Source organism: Andrena cerasifolii, chromosome 4, assembly GCF_050908995.1.
Source record: "Andrena cerasifolii isolate SP2316 chromosome 4, iyAndCera1_principal, whole genome shotgun sequence".
Taxonomy (NCBI): Eukaryota; Metazoa; Arthropoda; class Insecta; order Hymenoptera; family Andrenidae; genus Andrena; species Andrena cerasifolii.
The window spans coordinates 9,698,346-9,724,263 of record NC_135121.1 but is presented as its reverse complement, the minus strand read 5'-3'; the positions used below and the strand labels follow the sequence as shown (position 1 = coordinate 9,724,263).

Sequence of the window (25,918 nt, the reverse complement as noted above, 5' to 3'; positions counted from 1 at the left end):
GGAGGAAGAAAAAAACTTAGTATTTCAGCCATTTCAAGGGGGTTTTCTTTGACTGAACTTTTGTTGGGACAGTTTTAGCACTTGTTGCAATAAATAGTAACATCAATTCGTCGTAAAAATGCTTAATTTCTGCGTAAAGTCACTTTCACGCACCAAACGTGCCGTCACTTCACCTGGTTTCCCTGTAAATGCGCGGTTTTGTCGCCAACTTGCTAAGAGAGACAGATTCACGGTACCCTTGAACCTGCTGGTTCCGTTGGTAAAAGGGCGGCTTCCTACTGGCTATTTCACGTGGCGTGACTTTAAAAAAAAAAGCGAAACAGCGCTTGGCAAACCGTGGGGACGAAATCTCAATTTTGTCACTTTTGCAGATGCGCGGTATTTACAAACTGCTCATACGCGGTTTTGCACTTATCATCGACGATATGAACTTCTCTGCTTCCCTTTTCCAAAGTTGGAATGCCCACCTGGGCGATTAAATTCAGATCAGGCTGCGCGAACAGTTATTATTAAGGAACGAAAGGAAGGACTTTATGCGGTACAAATAGCTGTACCGCAGCGTCGAGTGAGTTATTCCGTGCACCTCGCGTGCTCATAGAGGAGTTCGAAGCGCACACAGGCGCATTTGCGGTGGACACTTGCGTGTGGACGAAATCGTCGCGTGGGAAAGGACGAAATGCATGCAGGAACGAATGAACGGTAATCGAAGCGCGTTTCAAGGTGGCTCTAATTACGCGGAGCTATTAAAACCCCATCACCATTTGTCGTGTCGATTAAACGCGAATTTAAATGATCGTGACAGTTGCTTGCGGCGCGCTGGGTCGTGGTTCTCAATCCTTCGACGCGTCTGAGGAGCACACCCTCCTCGAGCGGACGAGGAGGAACACGTCCGTCCCTGGACGTATCCACAGAACCAACACAAGCGATCCCGCGTGTATCGCGTAATCCCACGGTAAACCGAACTGTCAATCGATATCGCACGGCCCGTCACGTGATCGGCGAGGCTTCCGGAAGCGGCGCGGCATATTTTCCCAGCTCCGAAGTACAATCGCCTGTTAATTAGGCACCCTTTCCTCGAGACCCGGCAAGGAGTTTCGCGAGAATCGCCGAGCCGGAAATCTGCCGCAAATTATTAATCCGATCGACTATCTGGCCCCGGGGGAGAAGTTGCTGGGCGTTTGAGAAAACTTGCAGACCTCCGAGGCGACTGACTCGCGATTCAAAACGGAACAGATGCCCGCGCCTCAGTCGGATCTCGCGCCGAATAGTTTTATTCCGCGGCTAGCTTCCCCTTACCTCGACCAGGACCCCCTTGAAGTTCTGATTGATAGTGACGCTGCCCAGCTTCACGCAGAAGTCGCCGATCTCGAACCGCGGCCCCTTCGACTCCATCTTCTGCGACTTGTTCGTGTAGATGCTGGATATCTTGTACATCAAGAGGTCGAACAGGCCGTCGGCTATCAGGGGCACCACTTTGTTGCCCGACTCCAGGATGGCGAACACGGAGGCTGGCTGCTCGGAGTTGTGGAGGACGTGGAGGGTCCTTTGTACACCTGAAACGATCGTGTTCTCCCATTAGCACCGCGAGGACTTCTTCGTGCTTTATTGTGGCTTGTTTTATTTGCCGTCGCGGCGGGGAACGACGATCGTTGTGAATTCATAAAAAGAGGGAACTTTCTGCTCCGAGGGGAAGTATTATACAACAGAGATGCACAGTCGCGCTGGATGACGTACGCGCGTCTGCTTAGTATGCTCCAAGTTGCTCCTGTTTACACCGGCGCATGCACGTGCATGTAACAGGACCGAGCTAAACTTGGACGCAACTTGAAGTTCGCTGGAACTTCTGTCCCCGGGTCGTGCGCTGTCAACTTGCGCGTTGAATCCCCAGCAGCGAGAACAATCCGGATTGCCCTGCAGGGAGCCGAGTCCTCGGTGAATTCCGGGTTCTCTGGACAGCCAGTTATCAGTAACTACTTAATATCCTCGGTTACTCGACGTCTCTGCTCCCTTCGGCTTTCCTCTCCTCTGCCACGCGATAACAATTCTCGCGGCTGCTTTCGGCGAGTGATCTCCGGTGAGAAGTTTTCAGTTGAAACCGGGTATCATCCAGCGACGGCGCAAATTAGAGCCGCCCCATATTCAAGCCCGGGCACGCGGGGAGTAAAAAGAGGGATGAAATTCGAGGGCATAAATCGCGCACCAACGATAATCCCCTGCACTCCGCGTTTTCGTTTTAATGCAGCGAGCGCGCGATATTGCGAACGATGCGATTTCTATTTGAACTGGACCGTCGAACGAGCGTAATTAATGTCACTGTGGGGGGATCGAGTGCCCTCGAACGCGTCAGAAATTTAACGAAAAAAACGAGACAGTTTCGGCGAGAGATGAGATGTTAAATGCAGGATGCGATTGGCCTCGGGAGCGGGGGTTAAGGGGACTAGGCAGTCAGAAACTCGATTTTTTATTGTATTTTTCGAAAGTACCACCCTTCCCCGAGTAAAATGCCGTTTGGTTTATGTTAAAGTTCGCAAAATTAAGGATTTTACAGCCGAAAAGGTCGAGCGCGTCATAAACCGTTTCTGCGCGCACGCAGGTAGACTAATTTCTATTTCGAAACTTTAAACGCGTTTTTCTCGGAATCATATTTCCTCTTCGTTTTGCAGTGATTGCGAAAAAACGGAGGTAAAAATCGATTTGAAAAAAAAATTCGTATAAGGTGAATGTCCCCATTTCTGATCATTTCGTATTTTTCTTATTATTATATGCGTTACGTTTGTACTATAGTTGCAACAAAATAATTCTAAATTATTTAAACATTTACGCGAGTGTTGGACATTTAGAGGATTATATATTTAATTACAAATTACTAATAGTTAAACACCTTGAAATATATTTCTTAAATACTTTTGGAATTAATCAATTACTCTGCAAATTTTGATCACAAACAAATTTTTTACACCTTCTTTATGACGAGTAACCTCTTAAATGAGCAGAAATTGGGACATTCACCTTATGTGAAACATGTCTAGTTACGACCTGAACCTACGCGTAAGTCTGTGAAAACTTCTGCTTTGACAAAAAATAAAAATAAAATAGCTCTTCTCCCTGGCGAAAAATCAAGTTTCTTTAAAATTTGCCGTATTACAACCGCCACTTTTATAATTTTGATTTTGTTTCTTTTTCAATAGGTTCAGGGTTCAATTCAATTTCTTACGGCCAGAATCACTGCAAAATTACAGCGGCTCCAGAAAAAGCATCTATATATCAGGCAACTGTAGCGCTGTCATACATATGTATATATTATTCAAATACTTTTTTTTTACTGTTTATAGTATTAACAAACATTACCCAAAAGTACTAGTCACAATTTGTATTCATCTCCTTGTAATTAATTCGCAAAAAATACCTGAATTTCGAGCGGTCTGACTGCCTAGTCCCCTTAAGCATTAGGTAACTAGTCCTTAAATTACGTAAGGCTTTTCTGGGGGCGAGAGAGGGTCGCGAATTTCTTACGTTCTCTTAGAAAGGAGGGAGACAGAGTCAGATAACGTCTTACGTAATATCTTTTTAACCTAATTTTTACTATGAGCAGCTTCAAAACCGACGTTTCACTGCACAACCCGCAGCCAAGTTAAATGAATTACATAAATCTTTAAAAGAATTTTAATAATTAAAGAGAGGCAATTTTAAAAAATATTACCTAAGGAAGGTGGTAAGAAATCGTCAAAATTACCTTTACGTAATGTAAAGACGGCCCCTCACACGTTAATTTCCATCGTTTCTACGTTTCAATTCGTTCACTGTGCAAGCAGCTGAATCAGCTTCGACAATCCCCGAGTGTTTACACGCGTTTACCATCGGATATTGTAACTAGCGAACGATCCCCAACTTCAAATACAATATCCATTCATATTTGGTGACTGCGCACATTCCCGCGGCACTGACAGCGCAGAGCTGGCCAGAATATTTTTGCGTATCAGAAGGAACATCCGCTTTTCGACGGTGTTCCGCGGAGCACGTTGCGTTCCGCGTTGCGCGATACCGGACGGCCCGGAAACATACGATGTGCGAACTGCACTGAATATTCATAATTCATCCGGCAACCCCCTCACCTGGTTCGTCCACATAATAGCAGGGTATTGCAGAGCGCAACCTCCGCCGTATGAATTATTTATGGGGCAAATTATAACGCACCCTCCGCGCGGCGTCAAATGACAAAACTCTTAATTGCATATCGCAGGGAGCCGCGGACAGTTTTATGCGCTTTAATTGTACACCACTTAAACCCTTATTTATCGCCGCGCCTCTAACGTCCTAGAGACGATTCGTTCTGCGCCTCGCCCACCTGTTCCGAGACTGCCGAGCGTCTTTTCAAACGCGCCGCCAATCCAGCGGAATTACCCGGACTTACCGCGGTCCAGGCTCAAGCAACGCGTTTACAAAAAACCGCGGGGGTAGAAGGATTTTGGGGAGTGAAAAGCGAGCAGCCGTCGATGCGACGTACAGCTGCACGCGTGCATCCGACTGCGACCTATTTTCCCCTGTAATTTGCCGAAAACAACGAGGCTACACGGTCCACGGTTCGGACTAACGAACAGGCTGATTAGAAGCGCCCTTTCCTCTCCTCTGGCTGGTTTCTGGGGTAATTCGCACCAGCGATCGCATACGGCCCTGTGACGCGCCGCATGCCGCATTCCGCATCGTCTGCATCGCACGTATGCACCCGCTACACGGATGCACAGGCGCCGCAGGAGCCGCAAATGTGCTCCTCCGCCCTCCTCCACCGCGCAAGGATCACCGAGCAATAACACATCTTATCGGTGTAATGACCCCGAAATAAATATCCGTTAGATTAATATTGTAGCCGCGTTGAAAGCACCCCACCACGATCGCCCTAAATCTCCACCCAGGGCAGCAAAATTTGCGGAGGAGCGGAACTAAGCTGCTGCTGGGAGTACACCTGTAGGTACCGAGGTTCCTGGAAGGAACGCGAGAGTAAGGGGAGTCCTCGAAAAGGTGATTCTGAGACGAAGTAAGCAAGTGATCTGTTTGCTCGCGAAGCTAAGTGGTGAATAGCTGCGACGGAGGTTAAGAGTTGCCGCAGCGAAGGTTAAAGGTGCGCTACCAGTGACCACCGGCTATTAGAAGGCAGCCGTAATCGTTGGTATCCGTTGTTCGATCGGCGCACATGCTTGCCCGGCCTGCAGCTTGCAATTGCAGCTCGTTATCGAGCTACGCACGTCCGACAGCCATGGAACGGGCCTCGTAAAAAAACTGAATAAAGCTAGTCGCAGCTGTGCTTTCCATCTCCGTCTGCGAGCTTCATCCCTGGATCATCCCCGTCCCGGTTATCGCGTGTGTTGTCCTTTGATCTCTGAATACCTATGCGCCATTTTCTTCACCCTTATCTTTCCTCTACTACAGCTTCTTCTTCCTGCTACACGAGGGTGCTTTAGCGTCGTCCAACGAGGGATGATTCGCGATTGTTCTTCAGAGTTTACTCAGAATCCAACCCCTTTTGATTCGCAACGTTCGTATTGATTTATGTACTTCCTTCATCTTCCAGCGACTTTGCTTCGCCTCCACCCTCCGAACACGCAGTCTTCTCGTCCATCCCCTCTGTCTTTACCCTTCCATGTTTTTCTCACGCGTTCGCAAGTCATCTTCCTTTCCACTCGCCGGGTTTTAGCATTACGATGCAAGTCCACGCCGCGGGCATTAATTACTCTCATTGAGCGATCGCGCCGTCGAGATTGCACCTGTCTTTGTCCGAGCTATCTGCCGCGCTGATCCAATTTCGGGCGGGCGGCTGGGAACGCGCGCCCGCGAGCCAGCACGACGCCGTGCCGCGCCGGCACCGTTTTGCAGCGCGCGAGAAATTATTAATGAAGCGTTACTATATGAAGGGGCGAATTATTTGGCCGATAAATCAGCCGCGTTCTCGGGACGGCATTCGCGCTCGAACGAATTAACACGCGCGTTGCAACATCGATCTAAATAATTTATTGTCCCGTTGGACGCACTTGCGTGCCCTGGGATCGCGGCGATCTAGTTCGAGCTCTTGGTGATGGAATATCGCCACCTTGTTGGAGTTCAACGGTTCTCACCGTAAGGGTTTTCAGTCTTAAGGGGAGGTTCTGGTCTGAATGTCGATTTTTATTTAATTCATTTTTCGAATGTTCAATCTTTTAGGAATACGTGTTTAAAAGGATTTGTTGAAATTCGTAAAATTCTCCAAGTTATAGGCATTTGAGTAGCGGCAAAAGTTATTATCCGATTCGACTGAAACTTTTTTTATTTTGAAGATTCTTCTTTTGGGTTGGGGAGGGGGACTAAAGAAATTCAAAAAGTTGAAAATTTATAATTTTCAAAGGCGATGAAAGGACGAAAAATACAGGGAAAGTGTAACGAAAAGTACTTGAAGTGTCGTTATTTTCTAAAAAAATGTAATTTTTGTATTTTTTTAGTTTCCCCCCTAGCTAAAAGAATAATCTTCAAAATAAACAAGGTTTCAGTCGAATCGGATAATAACTTTTGGAGATAGAGGTTCCACCGATTTGGATCAATTTTTTAACGCCTTGACTTTAACGACTCCCCAAGGCTGTCTGCAATGATTAATTATAAAACAAAAAATATATTTCTATAATTTAAGACATCCTTAATACAATGCAACAAGTCCCATTAAATTATATATAGTAGTTTTCCTTTAATTAATTCCTAAATATCACCTATTTTTTTGGGCTCTAGACCAGAACCTCCCCTTAAGGGGCTGCGTTTCCCCAAACTAGGAAAAAGGGGGAGGGCAAAGGGTCTTGGCCGAAACGTAATTATTTCTTGTATACCTTTATACTTTATAAAATAACACTACTACGTGGATACACTGTGCATTGTTCATATAATAAACCATAGTTGTGTTTATAGTGTGACATTAATTCTCTAGCTCTGTGGAGTAATTTCCAACACATCTGATTCTGATTTTACTCAAATTTTGGCATCGCTCATGCTCCAAACAACGCCGCGATATGGATGGGTAGACTTTTGGAGAAACTTCTAGCCGATTGGATGACTGTTACGCCGAAGCGTAAGCACGAATGTAATTTGAGCGCCCGCGTGCATAGACAACGCGGAGAACTCGGAGGCACTAATAAAAAGTGACGAATCAGGAAGGAACGCGACAGAAGAGCCCGATCGTTAATCTTGAAACGTTTCGAGTATCGATGCTCCATTAACTTCGCAGACGGGGATCGCGAATTTATGTTGTCGAAGAGTCGGGGCTGGGTGAAACGGAGACGTGAATTGATGCTCCGGCGTTTCTCGTTCCGCGTGCTCTCAACAAGCTTCCGAACCCCTCGAACCCTGTAAACGTTAACGCGGCACGGGCTCCGTCGCGGCGTCTGTTTGCGCGCGGTCCACCTCGCCGAAGAATGCACGATGAAGTTATCAAAAAAAAAAAAGAAAAAAGAAAAACACTGCCGGCTGAAATACGTTCCGGAACAGTGTCGACTTTTAAAACGAGAGTAACGACCCGGAGAGGGTGTCGTTAAAAATACACGAGACGGTGCTTTTCGCAGTGGGCGAAGACGTTTATAGCTCGAAAAGTAGGATATTGGCATTGAGAAAGCAAACTATTTATACTTGTCTATTTCGCAGCGCAGAGCTCTATGAAACTAGAATCGAACATGTTGAACTAATAACTACAATTCTTTCCACACAAATATTATTATCCTCCGCAGTTTTCAACGCACAACTTTCCACCCGCCGTTACGTAACACTGAGAGTTCCAAAGACAGCTTCAGATTTTCGTTTTGGCAGGCTTCAGGGCCCCCCACGGCGCACAGTTTGCCAAATTATGCAATCCCACCCGCGCATTTGTATCAACGTGCTCGTGACGCGAATGCAAACCGCTGGTCCACGGGTAGGACTCCTTTTTTTACCCCCTTGGCAAGAAGTAAATATCGAGTTTATAAACTTTCACCGGGCGCATCGCCGATGGGCCGGCGGGCGCGGCGGCAGCTGGAACTTTTAATAAAGCGATCGCAAATCATGTCGAACGGCAGAGGCAACGGAGGAAGAGAAAAGTGACCCCCCCATCTCCGCTCAACTTTCCCTTTCATCCCTCTGCCCTCGCTGCTCATCTCGTTCCCTTCGGTCGCGCGACATAAGGGTATCTGCTCCAACAGCTCCTCAACTATTGACTTTGATAATAACGTTAGGGATTAAGGAGGAAGTCGAGGCGATGTCGGCGAAGTTAAACGGCGATCGATAAAGGGCTCGCGTCCGTCGCGCCGTGCCTTTTAATTTCACAAGCACGTCGACAACTTTACTATAAATCAGAGAACGATACGAACGCTTCACGCGTCGGTGTTTAACGCGATCCCTACCGTCAACGAGCACCCCGATCGATACTCCGCCGTGGGGAGGAGATAAAATTACAATGATCAAGCAGCTATCGGTCCGATCTCCGCCGCGGAGTCATTCCTGGCGTTCGGAGCGTGCTACGGGCACCTCTGAAAATCGTGACAAATTGGAGTCGATGGTAAAGATTAATCGGGATGAGTGCATCGTCCAGACAGACGCGAGGCCCTACCCATTCGTTCTGGGGCGTGCTGGCTGGCGGAATTCGTTCCGTGGAAGATCGTCCTGTCTCCTGTCCCGTCGACAATAACAGACGCGGCCCAGAGTCGACTGTGCGCACCCTTTCTTCCCTGCTCCCTACCCCTCGACGGGCGAGCTCGTGACGCAAACGGGCCGTGCCACGGTTCCATTGTATCTGGTAAGCCTCCGCGGCACGGGGTCGCAACGAGAAATCTCATCGGGGGAGCCTGGGGTACGGGACTTCATTGTCAAGCAATTTATCCCCCATTCAGGTCGCGACCGATACGTAGATTCATTTTCTGGGCGCGCCCGGTGTTCCGTTCTCGGGATAGCTTTTTATTACGCTCTTTAATTCGCCATGGTTTTGTACCTACTTGTGGCCGCTCGTGATTTCGCTCGACAGAACGTGCCGCTATTGTATCTCCCCGGAGCCCTACCATTGGTATCTCATTTTCTTTCGATTACGTTCTAGGTATAGGTAGATGTATCCTCGCGTTAGCCCGACGAATCTGCCGTTAACCCCCGAAAAAGCTCGCGGAGATGTCATTACGTTAAAGATACCCAATCAAAGCCAATCCCATGATCAAATCGTAGATTGGACAAATTAGCTGGATGCTACTGTCGCTGCAGCGGATTCATGGCAACTCGGAGCCTCCGGAGCACGTCAATCCAATCTTCCAGCCTGCTCGTGAACGTCGTCTAATCCACGCCAAGTTACAAGTGCGCGTAATTAAAACCGATTGACCCTGCGAGAAGCCACGACCGTCCACTCCGCCGTTCATCCGCACCCCCGCAGCTTCGCTTCCGTCTCCGTTGCGTCCATGCCTCTCGCGCGATCAGAATCCAGGCGTGCAACGTCTGTGCAGCGCGGTGCAAGGAGCTGGCGCGGTCCAAGGGAAAGGGAGCTACAAGGGCTGCCGTTCCTTCGACAACCGTGGCACGAATTCAGTGGCAACGAAGCCTCATTGAATCGCAAGGATATCGAGGCAGTTTCTGGGTCCCTTTGAACCGGCCGAAATCCAATCGGGTTCATTAGCGCGGCACAGAGGAGTTCGAGGAGCTTCATTTTGCTAATTACTGCGTTCAGTCCATTGTACCAGTTCCACTGGGGTAATTTTATTGCCGTCCGGAGGAAACTTTGCGCCAGACGGCAGCGACGGGATTACGCTGTTTCCCAGGGGCGACGCGTTCGCAGGACTCTTTGTTCCTTTATTGATAAGCTCCCTTTGGAGAAGGTTACCAGCTTGCGAAACTTTCTTCCTTTCCCAGCATTTTTCATCGTTCCTTAGCTGGTCGTATTTGCAAGGGCGCGAGGAGAGGGTCGGAACTTTAGGCTGTACCGCGAGAGAAGAATGATAGAAAGGTTACTCGTTGCGCTAGATATTAGCGGAGAGAGATAAGCGTGTATCAGCAAAAGGCAGCGCAGACGATGTTGATCGATCGAGGTTCAGTGGTTCGCGAGGAACAGGAACGTGCGAAACAAGTGTCAGTAGTAGCAGAGTAAAAATAGTCAGGCGTAAGAGAAGGAAGCTCGAAAGGAAGCAGAATGCAAGGCGCAGAGAGACTTAAATCAACCCCAAAGTGACACGAACATCCTTAGGATATACACTGTGCACAGAAAAGGGGAATGACATATTTCCCGACTCTGTAACAACCCCAACGAGCTGAAGCTCGAATTTTTCTTAAAGGAGATCCACGGAGTGCTCCTAAACCGACGCTAGAACCGCGATTCCCCGTGCTGCGGGTGTGAAGTCCCCGCGTGACGGTTTGTACACGTGTAGCTAATCGCGAGCAGGTCGAGAAGGGACGGTGGAAGACGCGAAATTCGTCGTTTCGACGGTCGGGAACGGCGCCGTTCCTCGTCGCACTACCGCCGACAGAGCAATCGTAGGATGGGGCAAGCGTTGCGCAGGGGGTTCCCGTGCGCGATGCCACAGCCAACCGACTGGTAGTATCCAGGGGGCTGTTTTCTCCCTCTCAGTTGGCCGCGATTCAGCGCCGGGTGTATGTCCCGCTCGTCGCGGGCTAGACCGACGCGAAAACACGGGAACGGGGAGCAGGATTTCGCGTGTTTCTCCTCTGTGAGCCTCTGCTTCCTCTCCAACGATCCAGTTACGCGTTTCTGCCCACTAACGAGTCCTCCAGGCAAGCTCGACCCGAGCGATCGCTCGAGGAGTGTGCAACCTGAACGGGTCGAGCCTGGAAGCAGGCCAGTCGGGCAAGCGGAAAAGGGGCGAAGGGAGGAGGACGGGATCCACAGCGGAGTCTTGTTTTATATGATTCGAGAGCCGTGTGATACGTGTGCCGGATAGAGTTCGAACGTTACGTTCCGCGTTGGGCGTTCGGGGTTCGTGGAACTCGCGAGTTAAGAAGAGCAAATCTGCGTTAGATCTAACGGTGTCAGAGGCAACTGGAAGAGACGAGTGATCTAGGGGACGCCGGGATTCAAGTTCCTCGGGGCTGTGTTCCGCGGCGAGGGTAGCCGCTCGAGCGTCTCGATCGAAATAAATAAGAAGCAACACGGCCGAGTTATTTCCATCGTGGCCGGGGCCTGTGCTTTCGGGGGTGGTGAAGGATTGACTGCGTTAAAGAGGAACTGGTGCACGATCGCGTTATATACTCGTTCCCGTTCCGATCGAGCTGCGTTTCGAGTGCCGCCGCCGAGCCGGGCATGTTTTCGACCAGCGAATCAATTTCCGCGCGAGCAGAGACATTCCTGCGTTAGCCGAGACAATAATAATTTAACGAAGCTTCTGTATTCCCTCTGCTTTCCCAAGCCGAACAACCAAGGGATGATTTAATCTAGCCAAGCTTCCGTCGTCGACGAATAACCGCTGCAGTCGGCAGCTCTACCTTTTAGCCAGCCTGTCGGAAAAAATCGATGAGCACCAGGTTCCTTTCTCCCTGTCGGCTTCGAGTTCGAGTGGTTTGCTATGAAGACGCCTTCAACTTTCATCCACCGTCGAGTCCGATAAAATCACGCAGCGGTTTATCGAGTCGCGGGACGCAGCTGCGGTTTTAGAGTTCAAGATTCCGTGGCTGGGAGGGGGTCGGGGCTATGGGACAGGGTTTCAACTCCCGGAGAGCCCTGGTGGAAACAGGAGGCTGGTCCAGGGGCACTGTGATACGTATCCAGGAAATGGCTACGTCGAACAATCGATCGAAGGTCGGAGGATAATTGGCAACGCCAATGTGGCAGTCTCCCGCGAGGTAATGCATCGTGAAAGGGCTGCTCTGCGTGCTCCAAGATCGCGTCCGGAAGCATGAAAGGCACGCGTGACTCCCGAGTGAACCGGGTCGATGCTCAGTTGTGCAATTAATGCTGATGGCCCTTGCAGGCTAACCTCCGACGAAGGAATACGCGGATGACGATGCTCTCGAGTGACCTGGATATCGGCGTCTAATCATCGACTAGTCTCGAGAGTTCTTGCGAGCTAATTTCTGAGGGTGGAAGAGCCGCGGGGGGTGAGGAGGATGTTTGCGAGTGCTTTAGACCGACGTACCGATCGTTCATGGTACCTGCAAGCTAGTTTCTAGCCTTTCACCCTGAAACGTGCCGTATATTTTTGAGGATACCCCTTTCCTTTCCAAGACTTCGGCGGGCGCTGTAGATGAAGAAGTAACGCAGGCAGGTAAAAAGTACAATCGTCGGTTTAGCTGATTTTGGAGGATCGAGCAGGCTTGGAGTGGATTTTTATGTAGGGGTATTTAAACGGATGTCAGCTACGTTTTGAGTCAACATATCAGAAGGATTCTTCCTGCAGCAGACAGATGCATTCGGTGCTCGAATATCTCTAGCCGTGGCAATATTCCTCCGTCGAGTACACTCGGCTAGAGCAACAAACGAAATTCCTTCAGCTCTGTTAAGACTTCTCCGAAAATCTAATATCCACGACTGCCGAGGAGCTGGCAGTTACCGAGAGCGATAGCTACTTTCGAGAAAGAATCGCTTAACCGTCAAACAGCTCGGCACGCAAACAGACAGCGACAACGTACAAGTTCCAAGCGGACGATTATTGCTGCAGAGTGCATCCCGGGTGAAAAACGCGTGTCGAACATGCATCGTTTCAGTAGGTCAGCCCCTCGGGGAGGCTGAAGTTCGTAACTCCAGAACTTGAGGAAGGTTCGCGTCAGCGCCGACAGCAAACGTATAATAAACAACGTTCCGAAAATACGCCTGCTCTTCCGTTATCTCCGCCAGAAATATTCAGAACAATAGTATTCCGCCCGACAATAAAGCCTCTCGATAAAATCCTCGGGGGACAGAATTTGCAGCTGAGTGAAAAGAGCGCGCTAGAAAGGAACAAGTGCTAGAGAATCGATGGTGGCGCGAATAGATTGGCAGGTTGGCCCTGCGGAGGTTGAAAGTGGAATGGAATGGTTGCGCGTCACCTTCTGAGTGAACTCTGATGCTGATAGGGGGTGGCGAGTCTTCTCGAAACCGGGGCGAGGTGATTAATCGGCACTGCGGATACGTTGACGAGTCGATGCGGCCGGATTGCACGATTCGTCGACGGAATTCTCGCGAGCTTCGACCTTCTTCTCGACTGGCCTGCAAACGGGAAGGCCAGCAGAGGCGACCGGGGCTGTTGGCGAGGCAAGCACCTGTTCGTGTTACGTGGAATCGCGAACGAGGCTGATCTCGAGCTATGTTTAAAGTTCAAGCAGCTCTAAACGTCGAAAGGCGGACACTGTCTTTTTAATTACGCGTACGCGTTGAGTCTGTGATTGTCGCGTCTTCCTCAGCACGCATAAAATGAGAGGGATGAATGGAATTGAACAGTGTCGGACGCTGGAATGTCTCGAGCGAGACTTTTAATACGAGATGCAGGATTTGATGGCCCGTTCAGTGGGGATGCAACTAGGTTTATCGTACGATTTAATGGCGTATGGGAGGGTTATCGATTCGCTCAAACTTGGAACGTTGATGAGGCTATGAGAACCGCGGCGATAGCACGTAGCCATCTTCCACGCTGTGCAGAGGCTTTCGTTTCACGCTGCACGATCGATCGATAAATTTAATCTGCGCAAACAGCGGATGTGCTCTAGTGTTATCAATAGCGCCGGCACAGATCTTTGTTCCATTCGGTGGTCGGTTCTAGGCGGTCGCTTGCGTGGATTTTCGATCGCATTCTTTTCTGGATAATTGCGTCGAGGTGTACTCGGCTAATTTCGATCAGACGTCGTCGATACTTGAATCAATCTTTAGAGAGGGATCCTTGTATAGTCTCCTCTTTCGAAGTGGAAAGTTGCAGGGTACTTGGGAATTCTTCGAGCACGCTATCTCGGCTGAACTCGGTTATTTCGATTAACTCGGCCTCCGGGAGCAAGACGTAAATTGTCAAGGCCCGACGACTATCCCCCGTGATCCACCAACTTCCTCGGAACTTTCGTTCTGAAGTGAATTTACGCGAAACAGGCTGCGAACTAATTTCAGTTGATTGTGTATAATTGACTGCAGTTCGCGACCCTCCTGCTGCATCTTCGACCCCGCCTCTGCTGCAATTATCGACACGAAGCTACAGCCTGCCAGTGACAGTTAAATTGTTTAACAATTACGCGCGGCAGCAAATGTGCTATTAATCAAAAGGCTGGATCGACGGCAACGCGGTTGAGCAAAACAGCTCCAGGTTGGCGCTTTCCTGCTCTCGAGAGGGGTTGATAAATCGAGCGCGCGAAAGCAAATTAAGAAATCCAAAATCCTCCATCGGGTTACGAAGAAATTTATCGTCGCAGAATCCGAATGATCTCCAGACCGATTCCATTCAATCGGCCTCCATCTCGGCAGAGCTCCTCAAACCCTTTGCACCCGTTTTTTCCGGCGAGGCGCGTTTAATTAGCGAACCCCTAGCCCCGCGGGCGCAGGAATTCCCGGGCGCCAACAATAATTTAAATTAATCACCGGCGCAGATACAACTGATTTAATGCGCGGCTTAATCTAGGCGCTGACACGTTCAGCGCGCGACTCGCGATGAGTTACGGCAATTCACGCGCAAGACAGGATCCATTTAGAACGGAGACATTTACGGATTAGCCGCGCGCAGGGTGCACAGCCGTGCAACAGTGGCGAGAATTCGCTACGTTGTGTACAAATTCGATTAACCGTGAAATTCAGCCAGCCCGAAGAAATCGTCCTTTAATCGCCGCCTTTCATCTTCGATTCCAGTCGATCGATATTTTAATCCGTTTTAAACGCCACCGGGTGCACGCGGAGGCGGAACGAGGTCTTTCAGACGCAGAGACGTGTCGCGGGGGGCGCTCTTTCGGAACTATTCCCTTTAAAAGGGCCGGGCGAGAGTTCGTGCAGGCGGGAGGACGATAATGCGCAATAATTCGCGCGCGTACACGTTAGATTGCAGCTCGCGCACGTCGATCTATGCGAGCCGGGTCGAAGAACCGGACGCGTTCGTGGCAGCTCGATAAATTCTCGATTTGCGGGCACCGTGTCGATTCGTCCCGCGCTGATGGAGGTCTGATCGTAAAGGCAGCGGGGATTTACACGGCGCGGGGATGAAATGTTGCTCCAACGATAAGAAGCTCCGTTCCCGGTGGACCGAAACTTTGATCGGTTGCTGTTTAAGGCGGGTCAAGATCTCCACGTGGCGGTTAGAGTATTTCTTGTTACCGTACGCGATATACCGGAGCGTTTTTAAATTATAGAAAATAAGTAACAAGTAAAGCTACGATTTATGAATTAACTTTCAGGCCTGCCAGATACACAAGACACGCGTGAAAAAGTGAAAAGGTAGGCTCACCGAATAAACGACACAGAGGTAAATCGACGGGACATCCTAGAATATAATTGCAGCCTACCCGGCGCGTTGTTTAATCGGTGGTAAGAGAGAAAAAGATACCGTCCATGGGAGAGGCGTGCCGCGGGTCAATTAGCCTCGATTAGGAAGCAATTTCACAGACGCGCGTAGCAGCATTTTTCCATGGCGACGAGTAAACCGCTGCATTATAGGTTCATTAAGCCGTTTCCTGGGCGTCGGGGCGCTCACTTTTGCCTTCAATAGCCTTTAATTACAAATTTCGCGTCGCTCGACGGACAGAGGCAAAGAGTCAATGACGATTCGCGATTCCCCGCAAACATTTACGTCTGTTAATTAACGTCTGCTGACCGTTTTATGCAGGTCCCCGTAATACAATACCGCAATGCGAGAGCCTAATAACACGATAGGCGTAACGTACGAGCAAAAACGCCGCAGCAGCTCTCAAAGAGAACTCGACTTAGCCGGCAACTGCTCGTTACTAATATCATTCGTAATCGTCGAAATAAGACGTGACAGTGATCGCGTTAAACGTGTCCCTTCTTCGACGCCCACTTTCTTTTATTCGCTGCGACTCGGAGCTATTCCGAGCGCGTCGTCCTCGATGCAGATTCGATAGGCGGCGTTATTCGATTCAGGTGAGCAGCTCGCGTCTACTTAGTCCGGTGATCGCGGTGGGCCCTTGATCCCTCGAGCGAGAGCGACGTGGGTGAGGCTTAAGGTTCTCGTTGCGGGAAAAGGGGGATCAGAACTTTTTATCCGGCCAGCGTTTCATAACTTATTCCTGTACGAGTGACAGGGACACTTTGTGAAGGTTGCCAGCCAGCGTAAAGACGGCTCGGGAGGGGAAACCTCTTTTTATTTGCGTCCCGCCGAGGCCGGGCCACAAATCCCACAAACGAGCCGGGACAAATTATGTTCGTCCCCCTTTTTACGTACACCTCGGCCCTCTGCCTTCCCTAATTACCCATCGGAAGGAATTACTCTCCCGATGCGTCGCGCGATTCGTTTCGGTAACGAGACGGGGACAGTGGGACGATAAGGAATAAGAATCAATGTTTCGGTGATCGAATAGAAGGATGGACCCGAAGCGACGAATCCCCGTGGATTTTTTTAAATTATCGGCAAACTGCCGGGGGAACTTCCATGTCGACATCGCGGAAAACACGCGTTGCTCCTGACAGGGTCACGTGCCTCGTGTAATTGATGGCTGATCGATGCAATTGCAGTTACGAAGGCCATTCGACCCGTCATTATGCAACTTTCCCTGGTTCTGGGGAGAAGTTGATTCTATAAACGCAGAGTTATGAAGTGAAATATACATTTTATCCGGTATAAACATCCACTTATGCGATTTAAAAGATATGCCGCGCTTTGATCATTTTTCAATCAGTCCCAGTCAGCTGGCCCCGCGTGCAGAGTTTACCGAAACCTTAGCCCGCGATAGACGGAGCAACGAGGCGGGAATAACAGTTGCAAAACGGCCCTGCGGGAATCCCTTCCGCTTGTTAAACTTTATTCGTCGCGCGATATCGAGCGGAGAACGGTTTCTTTATGGGACCATTCCGCAGCGGCGCGTCGTTGGAAAGGTTGCGTTTCGGAAACGCCGGTTAATCCGACGGGTAATTACGGTAAATTCAATCGAATTGATGGCAGTGTCGGTGCGTCCGCTGAGTTATCACCGGCTGCCAGAAACAGGGCCCTGGACTTCGTGACCCGATATCGCGCGCCGGAACGTTCCGATATTGGCAGCACTTCGGGCTCTCAGGAGCGAAGAACAATAGGAGCACCGGCGTGTGTGCTGCCCCGCTATCTGCAGCTCGCCCCCGGTCCCTTTTGCTTTTGCTCAACTTTCCGTCGAGTTTCCCCCTTGATCGTCCGGGCTACACCACCGTGAAACGCCTCTCCCCGTTCCGATACACCGAGCCGCACGCTGACCTTCGGTGTGTGAAACGATCGCATCGCGCGTGAAAATAGGCAACGCGAAACGGGTCAACCCTCCTTCAAATTCCTCTGGATGGATAGAACCCAGGAATTTCAATGCACGAGGAGCGTGGGCTTTCAGTTCTGACGTACCTAGGTATTGGATTTTGCATTAGGCAATTCGGGAAGGTATCTTCCTCCATGGCGAAGAAGATTCTGTTGCGGCGTGGAAGATTAAATCGTGCCTGATCGGCGACTGGTCTTACATTGCCGCATTCTTGTGACAGGCTAAAATCACAACAGCTCACTTGTTTTTCAATAATTGACGCGTGAGAGATATATTTCACGATAGGTACAGATGTACAATGGATTCTATTCGAAGCGTACAATTGGGACATTCCATGCGAGCTCGGACAGATTTCGGAGTAAGTTTTCGTAGATTGTTGAAATTTGAATATGTTGTAGTCTTTGGTGATATTTCTGTAAAATCGACATTTTTCAAAATTTCGAAAAATCCTTTGAGGTACGTTTAAATGTCACTAAAGACTACAACATATTCAAATTTCAGCAATCTACGAAAACTTACTCCGAAATCTGTCCGAGTTCGCATGGAATGTCCCAATTACTACTTAGGTGTTGATTGAGTTCTGCAGTGATGTTGCTCTAATTGAAAGTGTTTGAGTTCTGACCTCGTGGTGAGAATAGCACGAGAAACTCTACGTCCCTCCCGCGTGTTGGGAGCCGATGAAAAATGCAGGTATAGGTGACGTGGACTTTGGGCCTTGTCGTAGTCACGTAGTGACCGCGATGCGGTAATAAAACGCGCATCTGGTTGCCATCCAAATCCCTTGGAACGCTTCAAATTCGCTGCGCTAATAGCGGCACTCAGTAGGCTTACAATAGTATTTTTGACAAACCGAGTTTATGGTCGAGGACTGGCAATCCGTGTGTCCGCCAGATGACAAACGCTGCCTGTAGGGAAAAACCTGGCAATCGAGTAGGCTATAAACTTAGCTCCTCTGAACAGACTCTGTTCATAGAGTCGTTCTTTTGACCACAATACACTTTACAGGGACGTCTATCCCCGTTAAAGCTCCACGAACATGGCTCCCAACACCCGGTACATAGCCCAAGTTTCTTCGTCGAAAGGCCCCGACGAGTAAACGTTGTTAACCGTCCGGCGAATTTTTGCGCGCACAGCCGGGCACGGTGATGCTCGTATCGCTACGAGTACTAATGGACTGCGACGTTTTTACAGGCGGGACTAAAAGCACCGGGCCATAAAAGTGACGCCTCGCGTGCTAGCTATTTATTCGCGCACGCTGCCGGGCTGTTACTCCTCGCCTCTGTGATAAGCTCGCGAGGACACGCGGAGAATCGCCCTCGAGGGCCGCGATTTCCGCTTCGAACGTGTCGCAGGAAGTTTCTGTTGGGAAGCCGCGAGGTTACAACAAATTCCATCCCTCGTACGTCTCAAGGTTTACACAAACCAAAGAAATGTCTATTTCTCGTGATTCCCCCGCAAAGTTCCAATAAACGTCGCAAAAGCAGCTCCACTCCGCTTTTCATTGAGGATATATAACCCACGATTGCTCGTCCAATTATAGCACAGTTTTCTCACCAGTAAATGGTGACATTTTTTTTCTCGCATTTAAAGGAAGATCCGCTAAAAACGCTTACGAGGAGGAGCGGATCCAAGTAGGTACGTCCTTTCATATGCAAAGCTGGAGTCCCTTTTAACGACCGTTGCCTCTATTTGTGCACGATCAGCCGCGCCGAAGAACCGATCACCAGGGGCCCTTGGAGCGGCCGGGCACCGCGCCTTTCGTAATTAAACATTCGCCAGGGACCCGGTGCTCCTGGTTACCGTTTCCAGCAACAGCCGCCAAAGCGAAACCGTTCGACAGTGTCCTCCCGTATTTCAAGCAGCTTCTTGAAATGCGCGCCTAGCGGGTTGCGCTTTCAAGAGCGGCTTATTCACCGCGGCTCCGCGATTTGTATTTCAAAAATAGACGTGAATATGCATCCCCGCGTTGTGTCCCCTTGCTCCTGAAACGCGGGCTTTAAAGTCGTTTTTTCTGCTCAGCGACGCACACTGCCGCGGACACTCGGAATACTGAGTGGCTGGCGGAATGCAGATCGACTTTTACAGAGACGCGGGTACTGTATGCCGTATAAGAGAACGCCTGGGTGGAATGGAACACGGAGATAAGATTGAGCGAGTTTTCAGGAAGAATACAGAAGGCTTACGGTCCTGTGCCTCTGTGCCGCGGCGGGGTAGCTTGAAAGCTTTTTTTCCCTCAGCTGCACGCGGAATTAGGTTCCTCCTGAGACTCTGTTGCGGGGTTTTTTCCATCGAACTCCTCTGTCGCTGAAGGGGGATCGTCGGGGATCGTTCGAGTAGGATTTTCTAGGCTGGAGAAATTAGGAAGATTTTTATTTGAGCTTCAATCTTGCTGGTTTGTTCTTCAATTACTTTGGGCATCACACTCCTTGTTACTTAGGTACAAAGTGTTCGAGAGTAGTCCCAATGGCTATGAAAATGATTTAATTCTCGACGGACTAGGGGCGAGGACGCGACCAACTTCTCGTGTCATCGTTGCGTTCGAAACACTCGGAAGAAACGTACGTGCTCGATCCCAAGAGGGTGGGTGTAGTTACCAGAAGCGGCTTGTTCGCCAAAGCCATCAGCCCGTACCGCGATTCCACGAGATCGGCCGACCGATCGCATTCAAAACCTTTATCAACGTGGGTGCTTTCCGCAGGAGGATCTATCTCGGGTCCGAGAACAAAGTCTGGCTTGAACTGCAATGACGGAAGCGAGCTTCAGCCAGTGACCCAGATGCGCACGCGGCACAAATACCGGGGGAAAGAAACGACAATAATGAGGCGACCATAGATTAACTGCAACCTCGACAATAATCACGTAAGACTGACGCGTATCGATTAGCCACAGGAATTAGAGAAAGGCGGGAGAGAAGAGCCCGCGAGGAGACGAAAAGTAGAGAACAGCAGAGTGGGTCATCGGCGAGGAGGATCCTATATTTTTGTCGGTGTTTCTTTGCGTTTCGCGCTACGAGACTGCAGAAATAAGGGCCCGAAGGGCAAGGAAGAGAGTAATGGCTCGAGCGCTGCTCAGAAGATCCCCGTGAACCTCTGCGCGAATCTTTAAACCGAGGAAGGACAGCGTGGCTGGATCCAGAGAGACGAAGAGATGTCACTGAATCACAGATATTACGTGAGTATCAAGCACGCTCCCATTAAAAAGCTTTTGAATTAGTAGAGATAACGAAGCTGGTTCCTCATTTCTGTTCTATACCAAGGGGAAAGAAGTTTCCCAACGTTTTCAACTGTTTTGAAACAGGCAACTACGCCCGATGCCCCTTCGACGCACGTGTAACCGTACAATGTTCAATATTTAACTTGACCCGCGCTTCAGAATGAAAATACACCTCGCGGAACGAAATTTTCGCAAATTAAACACGAGCTACTGCCGCGCGTGCTGCGATCAAATAAAACGCTTCGAACTAGCTTTCCTGCAGGGAAGGCGGAATTAAAGTTTACCCAGCGAAACGACGAACGATATTCTCGGGCGCAGGGCGGAACCGGGGAAGAGCAAATATTTCAAAATAAACGCTCGCGTTTTTCCCCGAGCCAGACGGTAAAAACTTGGCAGGTGTTCTTGCCGGTTTGTACGACGATAGGATGGCTGATAATGAGGGAAGACGAATGGAAGCGGTGTGGAGGGTTCCCCCGTGGTCTTCCCGACGGCTGAAAAATCGCTGGGCTTCTCATCCTCGGCTGAGTCTCGCGGCAGAATGACGAGCCCTGTCCTGATAAACGTTTATTCCGCTTCCGATAATATTTCTCCGTCTCGGGCAGAGAGGAGCCGTGCTTAAGATGTTTTCAGTGGTAGCGCCGCGGACCCCGATAGGACACCGCTGTTATTCCCCCTCTTTCCGTAGGCAGAACTTTTCAGTCTTAAGAGCCCCGAAGGAGTTGCCCGCGAACGGGAACGCCGGGCCAACTCGAAAGTCGGTTACTGGGTTGAAATCCATTCCTGAAAGCGAAAGACAAACCCCTCGGACCTGGTTTAACTAAAATATTCTCGGTACTCGGATGATGCTCCGGTGAACGCGAGATGAGCGGGGGTGGCCAGCTGAACTAAAAGCGCGCAGACACTTTTCTGATTCGTTGTCTCGAAGGTGCATCTAGGGTCGACTAATTTAACGGACGAGCTTCTCTCAACGAATTCAGTATGATACTCGTTAGATTATTCGCGCAGAAGTGTTTTAATATTAGTAACGCAAGAAGCGGCGATTTTCTAAGAAAGGGAATTTTATCTGTCGGAATATAATCATTGCAAAGTTGATCCTTGAAAGACCCCCGCGCAACAAATGATTGAGGGGCGTTCTTCGCGGGTTTCTCGCGATGTTTCTTGGTCGTATTCCGCGAATAGCGTGCCTCGGGCGAGCAAAGTGCCACCTGAGATCATGGTTGCTGAGAGTGTTGAGAGACCGTGCAGTTTCATGGAACAAATTCGAGTCCCAGGCATGGTCACTGGGAGGAGCTGCTGTGGCCAGAGGGTAATAGATAAGCGTAACACGAATTACCCTGTGGCCTACTGTCACTGCTGGATATCGACCAGGGTGCAGTCGATGGGCTACCGTGCCCTTTGCGTGTCTTTTCTTCCAGTTCAGTCCCTGATTCGGCGAATCTTCTTTCTCTAATCCTTCGCTGATGCAGGTGAAGCCAAAGCGAGGCATACCTGCAGCTTGGTGTGTGAATTAAGTGTGTCAAATAACGCAATTCCTTGTTTCCAAGTCAGAGCTGTTTTTACGCGATACGATGGCTTGACAAGCTTCTGGCATATAGAGCCACATATTTTGAGACCTGCTAGGTATTAGCGTTCAAGGAGCGGTAGCGAGAGTATCGCTGATGCTTTAGGGCGCTCGCTATCGCGCGCGGGGCAATAAATTACACCTCCAAGGATTCCGGCTTCCCACACATCTTGCCAGAAGATCGGATCCTGGGCATAGGGGAGTTAAAGCGGGACGCGTCACGGTTCCCGCCGCACTCGCTGCATCGTCGTTTGCATCCTTTTATCATACATTACTTCTTATTTCCCCCGACGGAACCCCCCAGCCGGCATAATTCTCCCCGGGGATATGCAAAGCGCACGAATTATCCTGAAAAATTCGTCGCGCAAGAAGTGGCTGCCGCTGGGGAATGTATTTTGCCGGGGTGGATGGCTTGTGTAGGGGAACAGGATGACACCACGCGAACGATTTAATCTGCCCGATATTAAAATCGCGGATCGATCGACGGAGGAGGGTGGAAGGGAGTGGGGAGAGAGCTGTGGAACATGAAAAATGTGCCGAGTGTGGCGGTAAAAGTATTGCTGACGGGCTGGAAAAATCACTACCGTTTCTGGGGGAATAAATTATTGATATATGGCCGCCTCTTTCTCTCCCAGCTCACCTCGTGGCTGAGTTCAAGAAGTTAAAGGGGATCGTGCGGGCCTTCCACGAGGACGACGCTCGACTGCAATTTTCCAGCGACAATTTCCTCGACTCCCTCCAACCATTCATCCATTCTATCAAAAAAAGAAGCTCCTGCCGGAGGCAATTACTGCCGTCCGTTCATTGTTGATACGCGCGTCAATGTTCGCCAAACATTTCTGGCCCACCATCCTCGCCGAAAAACCCTGCAAATCTCTTTCTGCGTACGAAAGCAACCCCGGACGGAGCTCGAATGTTGCTCCAATCAATCACGCAACGGTGAGAAAATGAAAAAGGGACGATGCTTTAATCCATTCCCCATCTGCGCGGGCCCCGCGAATCGAGCTCGACTTCTTTTCCATTTCAATCAGTTTATTCATAGCCGCGTGGCACGTGTGTCGCAGACGAGCGAAACGCACACGAGGCGATCCTGCCGCGAGTCCTTTTGCTCCTCGCCGAACCATCGACCGCACTGAATCACCTCCTCTATTCGTAGAGGACACCTCGCGACGCCCACGCGACTGTTTTCCCTGTCCGTCCTCCGGCCGATGGATTTTTATTACGGCCATCAAGGCTCCGTCTCAGCTGGATGCATCTCACGTCCCGATGCGTCTCGCGACTTCGTTTTGCTCGCTGCACGCGCCTCGATCCACTCTTATTTCGCGCGCTACCCCTCGCCCTCGTTGCACGCCGCGCGCTCCGCGTCGACCAAGATCGCTGCAGGTAAAACGGCCGTCGCATTTAAATATGAAAATGTGCATTCTCCTCTGGGATCTCTGAGCGTCTCGGCTTAACTCAGAGGCGAATGATTTTGCTGAACGATCTATCGCACAGGGTGCAGCAATAAGAAGTAAAAGAATAGATTTTCGAATAAGAGTTGTTTGAATTTTTCAATTCTTATTAGCCCACCCTGTATAATAATGGATGGCCAGTGTTTCCTCTTTCTCTTTAATGTTTAAATGCACCACGTCTAACTAGGCGGCGATAAAAAGTGCAGCGAGTAATTTACGATTTTCAGCGTTTTATCGCGAGCAAGAAGGGTACGCGAGAGGCGAGCTTTCGAGGGGCTTTCCGTAGTGAAATCTTGGAGGAGGTAGAGCCGGATCATTCAGCCGGTATCAGGGAAATACCTTTTAACGAGATTTTTCAGCTCTTTCGCTGATTCCGTCGTGACGAGTGCTCCAAATAAGACGCGATCTCCCGGAAGCGCTTCTCGCCACCCCTTTTCACCTTCGAGTCGACGGCGTGATTGCAAACATCTTTCACGTCCGCCCGATATCTCGAGATTATCTCTGCGAAAACGACGGGACTTCGAGGCTAGTCGCAATTCTGCTCGATAACCGTCATCGAGCCGAAGCTCGGGCTGTAATCCACTGCGTCGCAGTAGCTTGTCACTTGATTGTTGATCAAACTGATCCGATATCTACGAAAGGCGTACAGTCCTGCGGCTCTAAAGAATATAGCAATCTTCTATATCCATTCAGAGGGAAAATAATTTTGGAAATTTGGCTTCGACTATTCGGATCCCCGGAATCCTTTCAGAGAATATTGAATGTCCTGATTCTGCGGAGCAAGAGGTTGAAGCTTTCGATGAGTGATTCAAGCTCCCCCAAGTAATCCGAATTTCGACTTTCCTCTGGGAGCCGAGGACAACTCGGGAGCCATCGTCGTTGCATACGTTAACCTCGAAAGGCATCATGATCGCACGGTTAGTTCTAACAGAATGAAGCCGTTCTGCGGCAGGCTGCATTATCAATCCTGCCGCGCGGTAGAGATTCGTAGAACTCGGTCACAGGCAGCCAGATCCGACCGAGATTCGAGTCCCCCGAGCGATCTTGCCGATTTTCGATACGAGGAGGAGAATCTATTCGACGCGAGCCGCGCCGCACAGTGGTCTAATTCGCCAAAAAGCTGGCTAAAATGCAATTTTCAAAGTATGAAACAGCGTTTTGCTACTATGACACATCTGTGATATGCATTGCAATGTAACAAATACTGTTTGAAAAATTAAAATACAGTAATCAGTTATTATTATATAAACCTTCAAAGTTGGCTTAATTTCTTGGTCCTTAATGTCTTGATATTTCTATCATTTTTAATGTATCACACAAAGTTTCATCGAAGGAATTCATTTGTGAAATGTTTTAACATTAAAACATGTGTTATAAACATTATATTTGCATAGCAGCAGTGCAAAATATTTGTACATTTACCCGTGTATTTCCCTTCCCAATATATCGTACATCTTAGTCCTCCCTTAATAAAGAACGAGGGAAAAAGTAATGTTATACGCTTTTATATGCAAAGAGAAGAAATTCTTCATTTCAAGTACACTGCCTAGAAGGATATGCAACTGAAAAATTTTGCTATAATTTGCTACCCTATAAGATATTTACATTTAAAGTGCTTAAGAGGGTCTTCTACAGTTATAGACAATTTTTTGCATTCTCCGGAATTTTTTTATAACGAAACTATGAAACTTCTTCCATTGACGGTTTTTTACATGTATTTGTTCATTTTTCAACAATACTAAGAAATTTTTACAATGAGAAATATTCAAAATTGGTGACAAAAATATGCCATTTATCGCCTATTGAACGAATAAATAATTAAACGGTGCATTGATTTTCGCAACATTAAGACCACTAATCAAATAATACAACTACCAGTCATTATATTTCGTATTTTATATATTAATCCTTATTTCGCAAACACCTTGAAACATATTGAATGCTTATTTTTTTAGCGAAAACAGAGAAATCATCACGGTTTACAAAAAAAAAATACGTAAAAGACAATATTTATGCAAGCGGTATTACATCCTCCATTATGAATTTTACATTTTCGATGACACATTTGATATCAGCGACCTCGAAAACCCTTGCATACCAATTTTTGTACAAATCAGAAGATGCTTTCATATTTTGGCCAGCTTTTTGGCGAATTAGACCACTGTGCGCCGTGCCTTCTCCCGGGGGATTGGAAAAACAGTCTCTCACGGTCGATCGACGGACTTCCTGTTTCCCTGTCGTCGCCGACGATCAGCAGGTTGGCGGGACAGCTTTTCACCGAGACTCCAACGATCTACTCCTGCCTGATATTCCAACAGGAATTCGTTAGCGCTCTCGA

General features: G+C 49.1%; 2 protein-coding genes across 2 annotated transcripts in view; one reads left to right on the top strand and one right to left on the bottom strand.

The window, feature by feature from the left end:
• The window catches only part of LOC143368515 (mediator of RNA polymerase II transcription subunit 20-like), a 101,466-nt gene that overhangs the window by 3,911 nt on the left and 71,637 nt on the right, over positions 1–25,918 (bottom strand). The window contains exon 3 of the mRNA XM_076811314.1: positions 1,297–1,553. Within this exon, the coding sequence (XP_076667429.1) occupies positions 1,297–1,553 (257 nt within the window). The remainder of the gene's footprint in view (positions 1–1,296; positions 1,554–25,918) is intronic.
• The window catches only part of LOC143368512 (facilitated trehalose transporter Tret1-2 homolog), a 70,007-nt gene continuing 64,576 nt past the window's right edge, over positions 20,488–25,918 (top strand). Inside the window, exon 1 of the mRNA XM_076811310.1 lies at positions 20,488–20,526. Within this exon, the coding sequence (XP_076667425.1) occupies positions 20,503–20,526 (24 nt within the window). The 5' untranslated portion in view covers positions 20,488–20,502. The remainder of the gene's footprint in view (positions 20,527–25,918) is intronic.